The 21,879-nt window shown below is 39.8% G+C and overlaps 1 protein-coding gene across 2 annotated transcripts in view; it reads left to right on the plus strand.

The window, feature by feature from the left end:
• COLEC10 (collectin subfamily member 10) overlaps positions 1 to 15,714 on the plus strand; it is a 39,016-nt gene extending 23,302 nt beyond the window's left edge. The window contains exons 4-6 of one of the 2 annotated variants that reach the window (XM_060611202.3): positions 9,461 to 9,514; positions 11,149 to 11,244; positions 13,086 to 15,714. In XM_060611202.3, coding sequence (XP_060467185.1) covers positions 9,461 to 9,514; positions 11,149 to 11,244; positions 13,086 to 13,477 — 542 coding nt within the window. In that variant the 3' untranslated portion in view covers positions 13,478 to 15,714. The remainder of the gene's footprint in view (positions 1 to 9,460; positions 9,515 to 11,148; positions 11,245 to 13,085) is intronic. The other variant, XM_060611203.3, reaches the window with a different exon arrangement.
• Positions 15,715 to 21,879: the final 6,165 nt, after the last annotated feature.

Here is a 21,879-nt window from a genome sequence, read left to right on the forward strand (position 1 = left end):
GCTCAGTCCGTTAAGCAGCTGACTCCTTGATTTCGACGCAGGTCATGAGCTCATGGTTCGTGAGTTCCAGCCCCGCGTCAGATTCTGCGCTGACAGCGTGAAGCCTGCTTGGGATTCTCTCTCTGTCCCTCCCCTGCTTGTATGCATGCTCTCTCTCTCTCTCAAAATTAATTAATTAATTAATTAATTAAAAAAATAGTACTGGTGGTCTCTACATTGAACTATTTCCTGGGATCTGCTGGTTGTAATCCTTGATACAGTTAAAATGGGTATCACCACCATGATGCATGTTCAGTAACAGAAAACAATTATTCCTAAAACTCAATGCAGTGAAGGGCAGTGGAATTTTCTTTGAAAAAATTTTTTAATGTTTATTTATTTTTGAGAGAGACAGAGACAGAGACAGAGAGACAGAGCATGAGCAGGGGAGGAGCAGAGGGAGAGGGAGACACAGAATCTGAAGCAGGCTCCAGGCTCTGAACTGTCAGCGCAGAGCCCAACGTAAGGCTTTAACCCATGAACGGTGAGATCACGACCTGAGGTGAAGTTGGATGCTTAACGGACTGAGCCACCCAGGCGCCCCTGGAATTTTCTTTCTTAAACTGAATGAAATAATAAAGATTCTTCATCTGGAATTTATTAATAGGTTAGAAGCTTTGAGTGTATGTATGTATTTTCTTTTGTTTTGCATCCTGTCCCCATCCTGCACGAAATTACTGCTTTCCTCTTATACAATAGGGGTGGCTTCCTCTTTATCATCTGAGCACTCCTCCCTCCTGTCTTCTTATAAAGCCCCACAATGACAGCAGGTTCTAACTGTTCCTGATGGTCAGCAGTTCATGCTTTGTTCCACTTGGTTTGAAGATACCAAGCTGAATGAGAATCCCAATTTTCTTGCAAGAAGTTCATAGACTATTTGGGAGGACAGGACTTGCTCAGAAAGAATCATAATTCTGAATAACTAAAAGACTACTATAGGAGCCAGGTGGGAGAGGAAGGCCTGACTGATATAAAGAACCTACCTAGGTCTTGAGGAGCGGTGACGTGTATGGAAATGGAGGGAAAGACATTTGAAGGGGAGGCAAGAGATTCTAGTGCAAAGGTACAGATCCGGGGAAACTCAGTGCCACAGGCGACGGGACTCCGCAGCCTGGATGTGCACCCGGCAGCCTTCCTGCCATCCGCGTCCCCAGCAGCGGCATAGTCAATATTGTGCCCCCGGTCACCAGAGGTGCGTTCTTGAGCGGTGAACTGGCGCAGTGGGAGAGAGGCTGCGGTCCCTCTCCATTCATCCTGGAGCTTGGTTATCTCCTCTCTCCCATCCTTTTCCAACTCATTCCTTTGAGAATTTTCCCTCAGCCTGCATTTGAGGGCAGGGACAGAGGGTAGTGCCACTGAAAAGAAAGTGCTGTGCTTTTTTTTGATCCCGTGGCTTATAGTGTATGTTTGCCTGTGACTGAAATTCTCGTAGTTGGGGAAGAGCTACGTGGACTCCTCAGAGATTATGACTCTTCCCATTTTATGTATTTGGGGTGGTTTTACCATGAAACGAATGAAGCTTTGGCTTTGGAGCCCCACACTTATTTGGGTCCTTCCCAAGACCCTGACAAGGAGCCTTAGCAATGGGTACACATGTCCGTATGGCTTGGGAAAGTTTGCGAAGTAAGGCATTTATCCTCAATTGGTTAAAATAGTACCCCTCAACATAAAAACAAACAAACAAACAAACAAACAAACAAAACAAAACTATTTCCCCCCTTACAAGCCTTTTTATGCGTATTTTTTTTCTAATTGCCCTCCCCTATGAATTTTTAATACCATCCATGGACTATATATCTATTATGTATTATGTGTATATTTGTGCTTTATATATAAAAGAGAGCAAGATTTTTCACCCTTCTAGAACCGACTTTTATATCCTTGAACTGGTATTGTCCTTATCAAGAATGCGCAGGTTAACACTACTGTCTCCTTCCTTTTTTAAAAAAATAATAAAGTTTGTTTATTTACTTTGAGAGAGAGAAAGAGGGAGAGAGTCCCAACCAGGATCCACACTGTCAGCACAGAGCCTGATGCAGGGCTTGAACTCACAAACCATGAGATCATGACCTGAGCTGAAATCTAGGTCAGACTTAACTGACTGAGCCACACAGGTGCCCCTACTGTCTCCCTCTGCTCCAGCTTCCTTCCATCAGACTTCTCTTTGTATCAGCTGCTTATGGGAGTGGACACAAGTATTCAGGGAGCTTGCCAAGAGGAATCTGAGTGGGGGAAAGAAACATTTAGTTTGGACTTCATGGGATATACTTACATAGTGTGCAGTTACTTCCAGGTACAATTAAGTTATTGCTAACAATATCAGTGTAGGAATTGCTTCCAAGAATATTCCTACCACTTACTGCACAGATCTATCTGAAGTCATGATGAAACAGTGCAGAGATCCAATCATCACAAGAATGTGTCTTGGGACCCCAGCACAAGAAATGTGTGAGTTGCAGAAAAGAAACAACATTTGAAATGTACAGGGCAAGAGACAGGCTGTGGAAAATTTTTCTAAATCCAACAGCTCCTATATGGACAAGACTTTACAGAGGTGTTCTCAAATTTGACAATATTCTTAATTTACATACATCATCAATAGTAAGTTGTAAAGGTGAAAGAAATTTCTTACATTATTAATAATAAAACAAAAGCCAGATTTCTGCTATAAGTCATGAGAAATTCACTTGCATTAATTCTTTAAGAATGACTACCTACGGGGCGCCCACGTGGCTCAGTCAGCTAAGCATCCGACTTTGGCTTAGGTCATGATCTCCCAGTTTGTGAGTTTGAGCCCCATGTAGGGCCCTGTGCTAACAGCTCAGAGCATGGAGCCTGCTTCGGATTCTGTGTCACCCTCTCTCTCTGTCCCTCCCCTGCTTGCACTCTGTCTCTCTCTTTCTCTCTCAAAAGTAAGTAAACATTAAAAAAATCAAAAGGAGGGGCGCCTGGGTGGCTCAGTCGGTTAAGCGTCCGACTTCGACTCAGATCACGAATTGCGGTCCGTGAGTTCGAGCCCCGCGTCGGGCTCTGGGCTGATGGCTCGGAGCCTGGAGCCTGCTTCCGATTCTGTGTCTCCCTCTCTCTCTCTGCCCCTCCCCCGTTCATGCTCTGTCTCTCTCTGTCTCAAAATAAATAAATGTTAAAAAAAAATCAAAAAGAAAAAAAAGAATGACTACCTGAGTCAAAAAAAAAGGAAAAAAAAAAAAAAAGCAAACAACCACCACCAAAAAATTAAAAAAAGAAAAAAAGAAAAGAAAAAGAAAAAACCACAAGACAAAACAAACGGGAGAGGTACCAAATTGAATAGGACTTTAGGGTCTTGATCTGGAGGAGAAGGGAACCACACTAAGATGAGCTATGCATTCTATTCTAATTTTCCTTTCAAGTTGTTCATCAATTCATGAGCGAGGCAGCACTATGAGACTAAGAAGCTCAAGCAGAAAGTTGCTCAAACTGAGTTGGTATTCAAGGCCTGCCAAAGAAGGGTGGCCCAGGAAAATGGTACTCTTTTTCATTTCAAAAATCAACATTTTCAGTTAGAACTCCAGAAATTCTGAAAAACACTGAATTAAACATAAACCCATTCACGTTTCAAAAACTATTAGCAAGCTAGAAATAGAGGGTAACATATTCAATATGAAAGAGAACATCAAAAACAGCAACAAAAACCCATTAAAAATCATACTCAATAATGAAACCTCGAACACTTCTCTCCTGAGATCTGGAGCCCTCATCACCAATTTTAACCAGCATAATAGCAGTGGTTCTAGCTAGAGTAAAACTGCAAGCATGAGAGAGAAGAATCACAATCATTGGAAACAAAGAAACAAAAGGGTCATTATTTGCAGATGATGTGACCCCATGATCAGAAAATACAAAAGAATCTACAGATTGGGGTGCCTGGGGTGGCTCAGTTGGTTAAGTGTCTGACTTTGGTTCAGGTCTCAACCTCATGGTTCGTGGGTTCAAACCCTGAGTCAGGCTCTGTGCTGACAGTTCAGAGCCTGGAGCCTGCTTCGGAATTCTGTCTCCCTTTCTCTCTGCCCCTGCCCTGCTCTCTCTCTCTGTCTCAAAAATAAAATTTTAAAAATTAAAAAAAAAAAAGAATCTACAGATTAACTATTTGTATTAAGTTTTTTACACAGTTTAGCCACACAAAAACCAATTTTGTTTCTATATACCAGAAACAGTTAAAAATGAAATTAAAACGATGCCACTTATTACAGCATTAAAATTCTTAAATATCTAGGAACAAAGCTAAAACAGAAGGTGCTTAGTCTTCTTCAACAAACAATACATAATGATAATGAGAGAAATTAATGAATGTTTGAAAAAATGGAACTAAAACTACATTCAGAGATTGAAACACTCAATATCGTTAAGATGATCAATATTGTTAAGTTGATCCCCAAATTTATGTATCGATCAATGTTATCTCCATCAACATCCCAGAAGCAGCTCTCTTGGAATTTAATAAGCCAATTCAAAATTTATTTGGAAATGAAAGGCGCCAAGAATACCCAGAGACAATCTTAAAAAAGAAAAACAAAGCTGGGAGCCTGAATTTAAACATTTATTTTAAAGCTACATCCATCAAGATAGTGTTAATTTATGCAGAGATTGTTAAATACACCAATGAAAGGGAACGGAATATGCAGAAACAGACTCCTAAATTTGGTTTATGCAAAGTTGACATTACTTGGCAATGGGAAATGACGCAGTTATCAATAAATAGTGCGAGGTCAATTGGATACTCATGAAAGCAGCCAAACATATGCAGGCCATAGGTATGAAAAAAGAATTATAGAGGCACAAATTTATTAATTAAAGTGTTATGATTATTAGTGAATTTTGTGGTGTTTGCCTACTTTTAAAGTTTAATGATTTGTTTTTATTTCTTATAAGTATTCATTTTTATACCACTTTTATACCACATTGTATAAGTTTCAGATAAAATGAATCGTGGATCTGCCCCTGGCTATATCAGTTTCATGTAGCAACTAGTTAAGAGGAGGAAAGATGTAGCCAGAAAGTGGGATGCTGGACTTCAAGATTTCTGAGATATAGCCATGTTCAGTAAGGTTGAGATCCTAAGTATTTCCCTGGAGATGAGCAGAAGTGGAGGCGGAGGGAGAGTCACGCTCATGAACACGTCCAGAATTCAAGACTTCATTTTCCAGATTTAAGTGTGTCAAACACAGATGAGGCTCCAGCTAGGGGAATTGGAGTTCGTGATCTTGAATCAAGTCTTAAACCTTTCGTAGAATAAGACGATGTGTCTCGGGAGGGTGGTAGATAACAGAGATGATGAAGAGTCGAGTTCAGTATGATTTTCTGAGCCTCAGTGGATGAATTTCCACAAATGTTGAATAAGTAACAGTCTGGAAATTATAGGGTTAACTAACCTTATCTTCTTCAAGTCAATTCCATACCTGCATACCGTTATTACTTTATTCATTGTCATGGCTTATTAGCTTGTCTTTTTTGCCCCCTCTAGACTGTGAACTTCTGGAAGAACAAATGAATGAAAGATTTACTGGCTCTATTCGCTTAAAGATCAGCTGTATGTGGGGACCCTACCTTTTAATCATTTTTATCCTAGTGCCTATTATACAGTGGAAACTTTCTAAATGTTTTTTGCATTAAGAATGAAAATGTGAACGATAAAATATTTTATTTCCTGTGATGTGACCCTCTTTTTGACTCTTTGTTTCTATAAGCACTACTGTCCCTTAACATCAATTTCCACCGTTCACTAATTTCTTTCTCTTCCAGAGATATGCCATCAAAATTTATGAGCATGTCTCGGAGTTTAAAAAAAATTGAGGTTTAGTGTTCTGGCTCACCTGGATTAATTTCATTTTTAATCTGTACTTTGAAATTTATTGTCCTCATTTTGTCAGGGGCTCTTCTAAATTTTTCACTGACTCAGATTAATCTCAACTTTCTGGGATGACCTTAATGTTGTCACTTGCATGGACAAGGTAGCTTTCTGGATGTCGATATTTCATTTTAGGAATAAGAGAGAATGATTTAGTACAGGCAAATTCAACCTCATAGCAAAATAAATGTTTTTACTTAAGGTCAATAATCCTTTTACAGTGGAAGCATTATGATTTTTTTTGTTTGTTTTTTAAATGCAACCTCTAATTCTTCAAGCTTAAGACAGTTATTACTGACACGTTCCCACTCATGGGCCAAAATAAGTTTTTGTGTATGGCCTTAAACCTGAATTCATTTTCAGGAAACAGGCATTGTAAGCTCACATCCTCCATGAACCAGCTAAGTATGTGGCAGAAGCTCACATTGGTTGAGCAGCCTCTATGGCTTAAGCACAGAGCTAATCCCATGATAAGATGACATTATCCAAGGAATCCTCCTTAATAATCTTCTGATTTTAGGTGCCATTATTTTCACTTAAAAAATGAAGAAACAAAGGCTTAAAGAAATTAAGTAACCTGGGCACGTTTAGCTAGTGAGCGGCAGAGCCAGGATTGAAGCCCTGGTTTTTCAGACTGCCTTGGTTGTTCACTCTACCACACTGGTTTGACTTTCCATCTGTCAAAAAAGGAAAGACATTCATGGGAAAATACTGGAAAGTAGTCACAGTGCTTACATCTGTAAACGTATATGCTTCCAAAAAATGCCATTTTTCAATTCAAAAATCCGTTTTCCACATTATTAGGATCCAGCTGAAGGCTCTTGCTTCAGTGAACATCTTCTCTGCCTGGATCCATGGCCATTTTGGCTGAAAACCCAGCAGGCATTTCCTTTATTTCATTCTGTGAGTAGGTAATAGTGATCGTGTCCCATTTCCTTGGTCTGCGACGTGTGCTTTGTTTTCCTTAAAACCCCATTGCTTTTATAAAGCAAATACTCCATTTAGGCTTCTTTAATGTCCACCACTGGGTTTAGCCCAGAACTAGGATGATAGCAGGACTAGAGTCAACTTTCAGCCCATGTTGAATTGAAAGGGATCCACATATAAAGAAAACACACTGTTTTAAAAAGATAGCATATTAAACTATATTCATATGAACTTTTAAGTCCATATTGTGTCTCGTGGTGACAAGGACTTGGCATGACTTTCAACTACTGAGAGCATTTTTTAAATACTTCACTTTCTTTCATTAAATCATTGGTTCACTCATTTGGGAAGCGCCATGAACTAGGGAGTCAGAAATGATTGGGTTTCAATGCCAGCACTGCCACTGAATTGCTAGATGTCCATGAACAAGTTATTTTGCCTCTAGGATCCTCCATTCTTTCAGCTGTAGAATAAAGATAATGATAATAGCTAGCTTAATGGATTTAAGTTGATAATATCTATAATAATATGAATATCTATAAAGTACCTGGAACAGTACTTACAAAATGATTGGCACTTAGCAAAGGCATATTCCTTTCTTCCATTAATATGTCCTCAAATTCTATTTTTACCTTTAACAATTTACATAAAAGAGAAATGGAGGCATTTGCAGGACACAACTTAGGTGTGAGCAGATCAGTCTTCCTCATCAGGGTGCATGGCATGTTTCCCATGCTTTTTCCAGTGTACCTCTGTTGGACATTGTCCCCTAACTTGCTCCCATCTTCACCTGCTGAAGTTCTTCAGAACCAAGCTCCAATGCTGTCTTCTTCATCCCTCCAGCTGAAGTACTGCCTCGTCTACCTCCCCCAACCGGAGGATGTTATCTCTGTCCAATGTTCAATGTCTCTCTTACAGCGTTTATCACATTCTGTTGTCATGGATTTCATCATTGCCTTATTTCATTCAAGTGCAAGTTCTGAGGCTTCCTCCTACACACTTAAATTGCATTTTGGGTTTCAAGGACTGCTTTTTCTCTTTGGGGAGCCCATGACCATCTGGCATCCCTGTAAAAAGAAGTGTCCACATGGGTCAATTTGGAAATGTTCAGCAAATTCCTGGGGCCTGGGCAAGCGGGCTTTCCTGAAAGATCAACAGTCAATATGTACAGGACTCCTTTTAATCTTTGTTTTTGAGAGAGATAAAGAGACAGAGTGAGAGTGGGGAAAGGGCAGAGAGCAAGGGAGACACAGAATCTGAAGCAGGCTCCAGGCTCTGAGCTGTCAGCACAGAGCCTGACACGGGGCTCGAACTCACCAACCGTGAGATCAGGACCCAAGCCAAAGTGGGACGTTTAACGGGCTGAGCCACTGAGGCGTCCTCAATATGTACAGGACTCTTAATGAAAGGCACTCAGCAGACAGTGATGAAAAGAATAGCTAATGAGCAGGCAACATGGGCCACCCTACGGGTTTTAGAGTGGCTCCCATTTTTTTCCCTTTTGCTGGTAAAGGATGGGGTTAGGTAGAACCTTCATGCTGACTCCATTTCCATTCATATTGCCCCTTTGGGGGACATAACTAATTCCCTGGACTCACCAAACTCCTACAGAGATAAGCCCCATACCCTTCTGGCCTGGATGACCTTCACCCTATATTCATCCCTCCCAAATTCCTTTTTTTTTTCTTTCTTTTTCTAGTTCACCATTGAAGCATAAACTCTATTTTACTTCTATCAGGGTCTTCTCTTTTGATTCTCAAGAACTTCAGCCAAACATTTCCTCTTGGAAATCAAAAGCTTTTGCTTTCAATTATTGTGTCTGATGTAGGCTTCAAGGGCTTGTTTTGAAGTTGAAAAAAAAATCAACATTTTTTTCCTCTCTGCTTTAATACTCCTGATTCTCTGAGAGTTATTTTGTGGATGCCTCTGACTGAATAAGAAAATGGACACATACAAAGAAGAGCAGAAGAGAAAATTATCAAGGTTGATATTTTGGCGTAATATATTTGACACAGCTTTATATTACAGATATTTGCATACATCACATCTTTTCCAAAATGTATAAACCCCTTCAAGTCAGAAGTTTAATCTTGTCTCTCTTTATACCTTCTCAAAGTACCAAGCCTTTTGTCTTGCACAGTGTAAGTAATAAATAGTAAATATTTGAATTAAATTGGAAAAGCACAATATATGTTTTTGAGAAGCCAAGGGTGAAGCCATATGGGAGAATTGGGGCACCACAATGTGCTAATCAACTGATCCAGGTATACAAAACAATGGTGCTTTTAAAGTTAAAAATATGCAGAGCATTGTATTAGCCTTTCTCAGAAGGCCACGTTAGTAGGGCAGGTGACACAAATTTAAATGTTCCCTACCCATTCTATCGGAATTCTACAATCTAAATAAAGGATGACTTGTTTGATTAGTCGTACCTGTGCAGCCAACGCAAAATCAAATTATTTACATAAAACCAAAGAATATTAGTTGGCGACACTACAAGTGGAATTCAAAAACTGTTTCCTATGATTTTAGGTGTATAAGATATTGTCTGCCAGAAACAATCTGCCATTTTAGTTCATTGTTCTTTTCATGGTGATTGTTTTTATTCAGGTGACAAAGGGGAAAAGGGTTTGCCGGGGATCCCAGGAGGAAAAGGCAAAGCAGGTAAGGCTTGCTCATTTTTCTCTTCAATGTCTGGCATCATTCCAAATATATTCATCTTTAAAAATAAATACATTTTCATGAAAGAAAAAAATAGTCCTCTCGGTGCTTAATCTGGTTTTACTCGGGCTGGGGGAAAGGAAAGAAGGGAACTTTCCTCTCCATCTGCTGGTGACTTTCCAAGCCCTGGGGAAGGGAGTGATGGCACATTCCATCCCAGTCATGCTTAGTGGGAGAAGCAAACCCAGCACATCAGGAAGCAGCCCTCATTCTCCCAGAGCCAGAGGAAAATCCACGTTGGCCGTGGCAGTGGGACCGAAGCGGCGTTCCCTGCATTCCACCGGCATCTCAACCAAACGGAGGGGAGGCCCGCAGCAAACTGGCCTGATCTAGAGAGACCCCATGGGTACAGGACACACCTTCGGTGGCCAGAAAGAGTCTTCCTGAGTCCTGAAAGAGTTTTGTTTCCAATGCTCTGTGCAGGGAATGTAGGTAGATTGCTTCGAGGGGAGCTCACAGAGGTGCAGTGAAGACTAATTGTAAGAACTGTTTTAAATTCCTTATATTTAACTGTGAACACAGATAAGTAAAGCCACAGATTTCCCCCCCTCTTTGGGTAATAAAATTTTTTTGCTTCTCAATTGCCAAAAAAGAAGGCAAAAGGAACTGATTACATGAAGCAGCCATTAAATAGAAAAAGGGAATCATTTGAATTTCACATCACTTCCCTTACAATTCTTTCTCTGCCTCGGCGTCAGCAGGTAGTTGAAAAGGTAAATGAGCAAAGCGGGAATGAATGGTGGAAATTAAAATCAGAGTTAATCCACAAATGGGGGGACTGGCTCTTGAAATTATAAGTTGAATCTATTCACAAGATTTAAATTTAGTCTTTGAAACATTCAAGGATCATTCAAGCTATACTTGAAATGGATAATCAAAATTACCATTGGATTTCATCATGAAAGTTTTCTCCTGTCTTGGGAGAGTTGTGTGAGCCAGTGAGCAATGCAGTAACAGAAGAGAAGACTGGCTAGAAATTTGTTTTAAGAAAGCTGTAAAGATTCTATTTTGAGATTGGATGGGCACATTCTGTGTTCAACAAAAATGCCAAGTGGTCCACAGTGTGTGTGCAGTGGTTTGCCACAATTTACTCTTCACTTTAAAAATCTGGCTTAGGGCTGTGTTTTAGCTCATCTAAAATACTTCAAAAGATACTCTGTAAATTCCTGAAGACAATGTTAATTGGAAACTTTGTTTTATTTATTTATTTATTTTTATTTTTTTATTTTTGAGACAGGGAGAGACAGAGCATGAACAGGGGAGGGTCAGAGAGAGGGAGACACAGAATCTGAAACAGGCTCCGGGCTCTGAGTGATCAGCACAGAGCCCGACGTGGGGCTCGAACTCACGGACCGCGAGATCATGACCCAAGCCGAAGTCAACTGCTTAACCGACTGAGCCACCCAGGCGCCCCTGGAAACTTTGTTTTAAATAAAAGACTAAAAGTATAGCCATTCACAGAAAGACACAGCCAGACTAGGAAAAGATGATAGTAAATATTGAGAAGAGAGTCATTGTCCTTTCCAACTGAACTATGTGTACTTCAACATGAATTCACAGTTTTTGTCATTTCAAAGGCACTGTCTGTGATTGTGGAAGATACCGGAAAGTTGTTGGACAACTGGATATTAGTGTTGCTCGCCTCAAGACATCTATGAAGTTTGTCAAGAATGGTGAGTATATCCTCTTTTGCTTTATGCTGACAATTCAACCTCTTTCAACACTAATTCCAGTATTCAAGAATACAATTCCAAAGTATTTCCAGTATTTTAGCGGCAAATACCTTGGGTCAGGCAAAGGCCTACTGAGATAGTGTCACCACTTTGCAGGTCTCTCAAATGCTAATTATCCCTTCAGACTCCAGGACACTACCTACATATATTCATACATAATACATTCATTTGCCTATGGATAGAAAAAGATACTTTTTGGAGAAAAGGGAATGGAGAAAAGGGCAGAGTTTAGCAAGCCATGCCTTAAGAATAAAAAAGGACAGGAAGACTCCAACAGAGTTAGCATCTCAGAAAAGAGAAGTAATAGTAAAAACAATAGCTACTTTCTTGAGAATTTGAAATAGTGATCGCCATGTGGGTATTATGTTTACACTGAAGCTCAGAGAAATTACCTTGCCCATAGATACAGAGCTAATTAACAGGGGAGCGGGGATTTGACTGTGGGTGTCACTGATTCCTCTACCCTCAGTACAAACCAACAGATCATTATGTGTTTCTCAGAACGGTGCAACTTCCCACGCTAGCCATTTTTGTTATCCCTGGTCCATTTCCCCATTGTAGTTAGCGGTGAAACCCTCAAAGTAGGGCCTATGTGTTCTCTTCGGAGACAGTATGAATGAAGAATCTATGGTAGTTACAGTTGAAATTGGTTTCCTTTGCTACACTTTTATTTACTGTAATCCAACTATGTTTGTTGTACATTATTAGAAACACACATATGCCATCTGTGTTCCTCTTCATCTTGTAAACTACTCTTAGAGATGTTGTCTCTGACATGGATTCTCATGAAAACCCCAGACCCTTGAGGTTCAACACAGAGCAACAGTTTTTGATCTATATTGGCATGGTCACAGATTTCTTGGCAAATTTTAATTTATAGACCCTAAGAAATATATGCAGATGTCCCTGAAACCTAAAACATATTTACCGTATTATGAGCTCAGGATGATTCTGAGTCCCCAATTCTGCCCTGAATCTTATATAGTAGCTCAGTACTTCATGTATCAGGAGTGAACTATGGACAATTTCAATCTATGTACACGTTCATAGCCCAGAAATTCAGCCCCAAACAGACACATTTCTGCATTATTCCGATATCCGCTTGATAAGCTTTTACCATCCTGGGCACTATTGCAGGCTCTGAGCCTACAGAGTGGTAAAGACACAGACATTGTCCTCAAGACACTCATAGTTTAGTACACGAGACATACAGACAAATCATTAGACTGGAATGCACTGAGGGATACACAAGAGAAAAAGCCAAGAGCAGTGGAAACGTGGGGAAGGTGCACAAGAGCCCTGTCTGTGCGGGGACGTTAGAAAAGCTCGTACAGGAGGAAATACTTCCACTTAGATCTAATTGACAAGGAGTTTTCCAGGTAAATCAGTGAGAAGACTTCCCAGGCATAAAAGTCATTGAAGTGGAAGAGAGAAGGACAGGCTGTTGGACTCTGTATGGCAGAGCGTAAAGTAGGACAGGAGAACAGTCTGAGAGGAGCTCAGTGCAGTTCATATGACAAGTCTTTGTCAAAACAGTCTCTTCTTCACAGTCGCGTGGGAAGTTAAGGAGGAAGGACAAGGAGGGCAAATGGGAAGCCTTTGTTCTCCATTTGATAACTACGAGGGTGATAAAAATATTAAACCAGTGCCTACCTCATAATAGGGGCTTGCAAAATAATTGTTGAACATCGAATACATGAATTTAATCACAGCAATATTATATACTTGCTTTTTCCCTTTTTGAGATACATAATCTTGCTCATCTTTTCCTCTCTGCCAAGTCATCGCAGGGATTAGGGAAACTGAGGAGAAATTCTACTACATCGTGCAGGAGGAGAAGAACTATAGGGAATCCCTGACCCACTGCCGGATCCGGGGTGGAATGCTGGCCATGCCAAAGGACGAAGCTGCCAACACCCTCATTGCCGACTATGTCGCCAAGAGTGGCTTCTTCCGGGTGTTCATCGGGGTGAACGACCTTGAGAAAGAGGGACAGTATGTGTTCACAGACAACACTCCACTGCAGAACTACAGCAACTGGAGAGAGGGGGAGCCCAGTGACCCCTACGGTCATGAGGACTGTGTGGAAATGCTGAGTTCAGGCAGATGGAATGACACCGAGTGCCATCTTACCATGTACTTTGTCTGTGAGTTTGTCAAGAAGAAAAAGTAACTTCCCTCGTGCTACACATTTGTTCTTTCTCTGCGACTACCATTGCAGTTATTTGTATCCATCCTTTTCTTTCTAATTATGCCAAATTCATTCTGACTCAAAACAAGTAGAAAATGCTGAACTGAGGTTTGGAATCTCCATTGCTGTCGTCTTCTCTGATGATCTTGAACATTTTCATACACAGTATATTATTGAGTCAGTAGCACACCGAGTTACATGGATCCTGAGAGAGAGTTTGAATTACTAGTTGTGCAGAATGTGGCTATCCATGTGTCAGATGAAGTGTTCTCTTGGCATTTGCTCCGCTGTCTCTCCTTAGGTTCCTAAACCACTGTCCATTTAACCCAGTGGATAATTGGACAGCTGGTTGGTGACGATTAGGCTAACTTACCCTTGCTCAAAGCCAGACGCATGGGAAGGCCTTCTGCTAGGGGTGCAGAGATGTTATCTGTCTTTGAAGCCGAGATCCCCTATTCTTTTAGTGGTCACCCACCATGCCTGTAGCCACACTTGCAAGGTCCTCTTGTTTGCTCAGACATAAGATTATTTTCAACCCCAAGCCTCTGTATGAGAAACTTCTAGCCCATGACCTGTTCCAGACCGTAAGGAATCACACAGAGAACTGTGCTTCTGATTAACAGCGTTCACTGAGATCTACCAGGAAGTTGCTTTGGTCTCTTTCTATAGGCCCACAACTTAATTCTAGGGCTCCAGGTTCTGACTCTGATTTGAGGAAAGGGGAACTTTAGAAATTGAAAAGAAAAAAGGAAGGGAGAATTTTTTCCCAAACAGTATTATTTGTAAACCTGTTAAATTGCCCCCTTGCTACTAATATCGCTCCATTTTTCTGTGTCTTGGGTTTATCCATATCAACTTTCTTCCCCTTAGGCATGGGGAACAAAGGAAGGAGTTTGTGAAACCTTCAGAAAACTCTAGAAGCTTCAAGGTGCTACCAATGTCAAATTGCTAAGTCCTCTCCTTCTTGCCTCTAATATATCACTTATGGTGACATTTCATGGGAGACCTTTTACTTTCCATAACTGTATGTTATAAAAACCCCATACCAGAGATGCTCTTTGTCATGCTCTGACATCATAGGAATGTGGCGGGTGTGGAGCTTGGAACTTGCCTAGAACTCACATTTATTGAGCTGGTAAAATTCTACTTTGAACTGCGGATCAAAACTCAAAGCAGCTTTCGTTTCAAATTTGAAAATAATATAGTCAACAAAACTCTAGATTTTTCCCCTTCTAAACTGCTGTGCCAGTTATAGTTTGTGACATATGATCAGACTATTCAAAATGCTGGCAAAATGGTTAATGAAATAAGAGAAACAGATCAACAACATATGTTCACCTTCAACCATCTGTCCATGATTTCACCCATGACTAACTGGTTATGAGATAAGATTTAATTAGGTTATTTCTGTGGGTTTATTGAGAGTCACAGACTCAGGTCCTACAGGGGCCATACAAGATGACATAAATAAATCAAGCGGAACGGGTGGGGATCCCAGTGTTGAACACAGCTTATTCTCCTAAAGAAACCGGCTGCTCCTCAGTCACTGCTGTTTTTCCTACGGAAGATCCAATATCACTACATGCTCTGATATTTCAAGAGAAGTCAGAAACCTGCAACTTCATAATGTATATCCATGTTTGAAAATACTGCAATCAGTCCATTTTTAGCCCAAATATCTAAGTTATACAAAACAGTCTCCTAGCCAAAAGGCTGAACTTTTCATTTCTCACCTCTGAGGAAAAGTTCTGAAGGTTCTAACCATGTCGAATGTCATTAGGATACAATGACATCAAAGTCAAGGTCTCCCATTTGTACTTCAATCAGTTCAGCTCAATGACAGGAATTTGTCCAGGGTTTGCCATTGATGGAGTTAATAAACTCGTTACTTAATCAGACTTTTGAGAATGTGGCATATGATATTTGGAAGGCAAGACAGTTTAATAAAAATTACAAAGCAGGACACGATATCAAAGCCGGTAACCTTGGATGGAGCCTAAGGAACAAGAACCTAGAAACAGTTGGAGGAAAAGAAAGAAATAAGAAGAAAGGAGAGAAAGAATGGACAGCAAGCATTGCTTAGAGGTCACTTGCAGTGAGATCCATATTCTGATTTGTTCTCAGTGGCAGAAATATGAATATTTATTGTGTGTACTGTAAGCACTATTATTAGTTATTATTATCATTGTTACTATTAAAACATTTCTTTCAATGACTCATCTTTGCTGCCAATGCTTTTAAGAGAAGATGACAGAATGTCTAAGGTACCACACATTTAGATTTACTATAAAACTTGCTTCAGTTTTATGAAGCCCTGTGTGCTTTACAAAAAAACAAAATAAATTCCCTTACACACCACTTCTCATTTGGTCCTGATACGCTTTGTGCAGTAGGAAGGCATCCCATTTTGCTGCCATTTTCACAACGAGAATACTGAAACCCAGGAAAGCTAACCAATTTACCAAAGTCAATTCATTTGGGAGAAAAACAAGACCAACCTGCTGATCAAAACTGCCAATCCAGTGTTCTCTCCAGTGCTCTCTCCAGCCTGTTTACTGATCATGTTAAATGGAAGCTCATTCATGATTCTCTCATGATAGTGGGCACTCAAATTATCTCTCTTGATTACTTTCCAAAGCTAAAGATTAGAGTCAATTAACAGACATGCTGGAGATAGAGAAACTTGCCTTACAAATTTGGTGTTCACTAGCTTATTTTTTAATTCATAAATGTCTTTACATGGCCTTAGTGCTGGGGAGGTGATTTAGTACGACCTCCCTATAGTTTTGCAGATAACTACTGCTAAAGGAAAGCAGAACAGATATATGAAAATCAAGATCTGCTCAAAGTAAAGATGAAAAAATAATTTATTTGCCCCATAAAATTCATAAGAACTCCCTTAAATAATTAGCATTTAAAATCAATTTTATTCTCAAAAAGTTAAGTTTATACTCAACTTTTCAGGGGTACATCTGTGTACTTCCCAAAGACTACATAGAGTTTCCATGGGAAGAAAATTTTAAAAATACATTGACAACTTCACAGCACTACCTTCTCAGAGGAACACATTCCATAACTAGGTGAGAAGAAATATCATTGAGTTATTGCCCAAACACTGTGGAAAGGTGTATACCCAGAGTTGAGACATATATAACTGACATTGATTACACTTTGGACACCTCACCCATAAAAACTTGGCATTAAAAATATGTGTGTATTTTGTCCTGCTTGGATATATATTAACCAAATATGGGCTGATTTGATTGTTACTAACCAACTAATTTTCAGCTCTCTGGATTGCATACTTTGAGACAATAAGATATCTATTGAATAGGAAAGGTTAATTAAATAGCAGCACCCACTACATTGTCAACAGATTTGAGACTAAATGTCTGCGGGTATTATCTCTAATAAAAAAATTATGGGACGTCTGGGTAACTCAGTCAGTTAAGCTTCTGACTCGAGATTTTGGCTCAGGTCATGATCTTGAGGTTCGTGAGTTCAAGCCCCACTGCAGGCTCCATGCTGGCAATGTGGAGCCTGCTCGGGTCTGTCTGTCTGTCTGTCTCTCTCTCTCCCTTTCCCTCTTCCTCTCTTTCTCAAAGTAAATAAATAAACTTAGAAAAAGGAAAGAAAATCATGATGGGATTCCATGTAAAACCCTGCAGCTTTGAGTATCACTTTAAAAGTAAAAATCCAGGGATGCCTGGATGGCTCAGTCAGTTAAGAGTCCGACTTTGGCTCAGGTCATGATCTCACAGTTTGTGGGTCCGAGCGACGCCTTGGGCTCTGTGCTGACAGCTCAGAGCCTGGAGCCTGCTTTGGATTCTGTGTCTCCCTCTCTCTCTGCCTCTCCTCTGCTGGTTCTCTCTCTCTCTCTCTCTCTCTCTCTCTCTCTCTCTCTCAGAAATAAATACAAATTTTAAAAAAATTAAAAATCCAGATCTGGTGTCATGATGTCTTGAATTCCAATGCCAACTGTGCCACTTATTAGCCCTATTAAGGGGGAAATTTCCACGCTCTAAACCTCATTTTCCTAATCTGTATAATTCCTCCACAGAGTACTGTGACAATTAAAGACAGGATGTGTAATGAGGTAAGAACCAGGGTACGAGCCAGGCACATTACAGGGGTGCGATAAAACTTGACCATTACCATCAGCCACATGTTGAAAAGAAACAAGTCATATTCTAAGATACAGGTTTCCCCCTAGTATCCGAAAGTAGAGCATTCCCATGAAACCTTTTTGTGAACTGAAATGGTGTGAAGAAACAATTACCATTAATGTATATGGAATATTTTTTGAGCGTTCCAGACCTAAAAAAAAAAAAAAAGATCACCTGTCTTAGGCTTTTTTGATGCCTTTGGACACATCTTGCTAATGATGCGCAAAATAAATCGAGGTAAAGCCTAGATGCTCATGGGCACAAGTCAAAGCTCTGGCGGTTGATGCTGAGATGTTGAGTGTAGGTCACAAGGGACGGAGCTTGGCGGGACGACTCCCGCTCCTCGGTGTGGCTCCTCTCCCCGCTCCTGCAAGAGCAACGCTGAACGCTGTGTTCACTTTTCAGATTTTTTCCCGGGGAAGTGAAAATTCTCTGCAGATTCTTTCAGTTAGTGAAAGCAGATACTAATGTAGGTCTTCTGTAAAAGCAAAGTGGCACAATGTGAACTTTCTTAAAGTGGGGGATATCTATATACATTTTATACACAAAAAATTACTTAAGTGAAAAAATATATGTATACAGCATATATGCTATATGCATGTATTTCTGTACACATTATACACATATATACACATTATATATGTGTGTGTGTGTATATATATATATATATATATATATATATATGAATGTGCTGTATATGTGTGTCTGTGTATGTATACACAGGCAGATAACTTTTCTTATCCTCATTTCTAGAGAAAATTTTCATCCTCAGGGCAGTGAATAAATTTGCTGATTAGAATTAGTGTTGAGGTTCATAACTGGATAAGATTGATTCCTAAAATCATTTCTACTTTTTCTAAGATGCGGTTCATCTGAACTCATGTTGATCACATAAAAAATAACTATTTTTTTAAAAATTAAAAAGGAAACCATCACCTTGAGGTTGTAAGGCCTTCATCATCTAGCTGCGTCCCTTAAAATTTGAAGGGAAAATAGTCATGTCCTTTAGAGTGAAGATTAAAGGAAAGGAACCATTTGCCACAGATATTCTATACACAAATCTTTTTCTGAATATAGGAATTTCTTTCACTGCACTTGTAACAGATGGTAATACAATCCATATTTGAATGGTTTTGGTAATTCGCTAACCCCATTAGAGAAATTTTCCTGATGGTGAACTAAAATCTTCTTCCTTCTAATTCCCACCCATCGTCCTTGTTATGGTCTCTGCTGTTTATACCTCTGAAAGTTCTGGCCCAGAGACAAGCTAGAGCAGGTACTTAATGAAAGTACGAATCAGGGCAGGGAGAACTGTCCTCACTATGGCACTGACTACTAAGGTGGATATCCAGTTTTACACGTTTCTTTAAACCTAGATGGTATTCTCCACATTCAATGAATTCAAATTTTTTTGGTGAGGCGTGAGGGGCACAGAGGTAGAGTATGAATGGTGTTCGAAGTCATGTGGGGCATCTCAGTCATAAATAATCTATTTGTTAGGAAGGTGCATGGGTGCACAGGGTTCAACCCCAGGAAGGATACTGTTAAAAGGTAGATGGTGGGGGAAGGCCTCGATGAGAGGGTTCAGAGCAGGTGTCCCAATGCTAGTGGGAGAATGAAGTCCAAATCAGAGTCCATGTGCATAGAGCCTACACGATGAGTAATTGGCCTGGGTGGATAGTAAAGTTCATTAATTTATCAAATATATTTACGGAGCATTGAATATGTGTTAAGTGGCAGGCACTATGATAAGGTTGGAGACACAATGGAAAAGAAGACAAATCGGATTTCTAGACTGATGGGAAGAACTCCCTTCATGCTCATTGAACATCAAGTCTACCACGCTGAGGCCCAAGATTTATTCCATTGTCAGGGATGGAATATATAAATCTATCCTATTTTTATGTGTACTTCCTCTTCAACATAACACCTCTTCAAAGATCTCCTGAAATAAGTTGGGCAAGGAATTTTCATGTCACAATACCACATTACCCTTTCTCAAAGAGTAACACAGACACATTCCTTTGAATACATTTACACACATTTAACTGACTCATTTTGAGGTGAACAAAAAGCTCTCATATCAGTGTCTATGCTCACCCACATCACTTCCTCACAAAGATAGAATGTATCCTTGAGGTTGTGCATAAATGAGCATTGATACCTGGTAAATGTCCCCTTGCCTTATTTTTTCCTGGCGACCTATAGCTGACCTTCAGTGAAACTCAGATTTGCCATAGATTGTCACTTTCATAATAAAATAGGGACACTTAGGAGGAAGGGACAAGAAGTGAGTCAGACATTTTGCAATTCATTAAAATGTGAGTACAGCAACCCCAAATTAATCACTATGTTAGCCTCTGCATTTGAGAGATAATGGAGATTAATGTGTGTCCACGCAATTTTAAAGCTATATGACCCTTTGGCACATGTATTTTTCACTTTAAAACCCTTAAGCAGACTAATTTATCAATAGGTAACACTTACTCTTTGTGTAAACCTGATTGGTGGGCCTTTGGGAGAGGGGATGGAGATGAGGACTGTCTACAGTCAACCCCTGGGTATATTGATAGAATGTCAGCTCCAGGGACGAGTACTCATAAGCTCTTTCATGATGTGTGAAAAGCCCAGGCAGGCATAGGAACATCTTCTAAGTCTTGAGAAACTGAGGTAAGGAGAGATGTAATTGCAAACACATTTAATTGAAATCCAATAAAGTCTAGATGAATATTTTTATTAAGCACAGTTAACATGGCAAAGAATTATGGGAGACTCTTCTCATAGTAGATAACAATTTCACATGGATATTTCCTAAATCAACTTGGAGAGGGTGATTCTGGAGAAGGCTACCAGGAGAAACATGTGTTGTATAAGTGGATGATTTCTGGAAACGTTTATGTTTAAAAATATCTTCCCCAACCCCGTTTTGTGTAATCTTATCTCTGAATTTGATGAGCTTGGTATTTTACAGAGACACAACCTTCAGGGTGGATGAGGATTTTTGTACTAGCAACTTACAAGCACTATAATTCCCTCTTCCACAGAATCGGGTTATTGTCTTTGCCCTAAAGGACCTTAGAACTTAAAGAATAGAGTGAATGAACACAAGAAGTTATTTCTAATTTTGGTCTCTATACTTGAGAAAAGTGATAGGTTGATATGTCCAAAAATACATATGGAGACACCAAAATAAAGTACCAAAAAGCGCAGTTTTTAAAGAAGCTTGAAAATATTTTTTCTGGGTTTCTTTCTTTTTTTTTTTAACTTTTATTTATTCATTTATTTTTTAATATAATTTATTGTCAAGTTAGCTAACATACAGTGTATACAGTGTGCTCTTTGCTTCGGGAGTAGATTCCCATGATTGATCACTTACATAGAACACCCAGCGCTCCTCCCAACAAGTGCCCTCCTCAGTGCCCATCACCCATTTTCCCCTCTCCCTCGCCTCCCCCATCAACGCTCAGTTTGTTCTCTGTATTTAAGAGTCTCTTAAGGTTTGCCTCCCTCTCTGTTTGTAACTGTCTTCCTCCTTCCCTTCTCCCATGGTCTTCTGTTAAATTTCTCAAAGTCCCATCCCATTCCCAATAAGAGATTATCTGAAAAAAGAAGAGCTTAGGTAGTTTTCCTTTTGCACTTACAAAGGTGGAGATACAAACCCACATATTTACCCCCTTCCTTACTTTTTTGTTTTGTTTTGTTTTTAAATAAAATCTTACTATGCCGGTGCGCTTAAGTGGCTCAGTCGGTTAAGCGTCCAACTCTTGATTTCAGCTCGGGTCATGATCTCACAGTTCATGAGTTCAAGCCCTGCATCAGGCTCTGCGCTGATGCACAGAGCTGCTTTGGATCTTCTGTCTCCTTCTGTCTGACCCTCTTCAGTTCGTGCTCACACACTCTCTCTGTCAAAAATAAATAAATATTTTTAAAAAGAAATCTTTAAAATAAAATAAAATAAAAAATTAAATAAAATAAAATAAAATAAAATATTTAGTGTTAAGAAACCCAGAAGGATTCATAGAGAGCTTTTTTGTGTGTGGGGCTTGAACTCACAAATCTTGAGATCGTGACCTGAGTCAAAATCAAAAGTTGTTCGCTTAACTGACTGAGCCACCCAGGTGCCCCCGCATGGAGAGATTTTATTTAAAAAAAAAAAAAGGAAGGGGGTGAATATGTGTGTTTGTATCTCCACCTTTGAAAGTGCAAAAGGAAAACTAC

This window comes from Panthera onca, chromosome F2, assembly GCF_046562875.1.
Source record: "Panthera onca isolate mPanOnc1 chromosome F2, mPanOnc1 haplotype 2, whole genome shotgun sequence".
Taxonomy (NCBI): Eukaryota; Metazoa; Chordata; class Mammalia; order Carnivora; family Felidae; genus Panthera; species Panthera onca.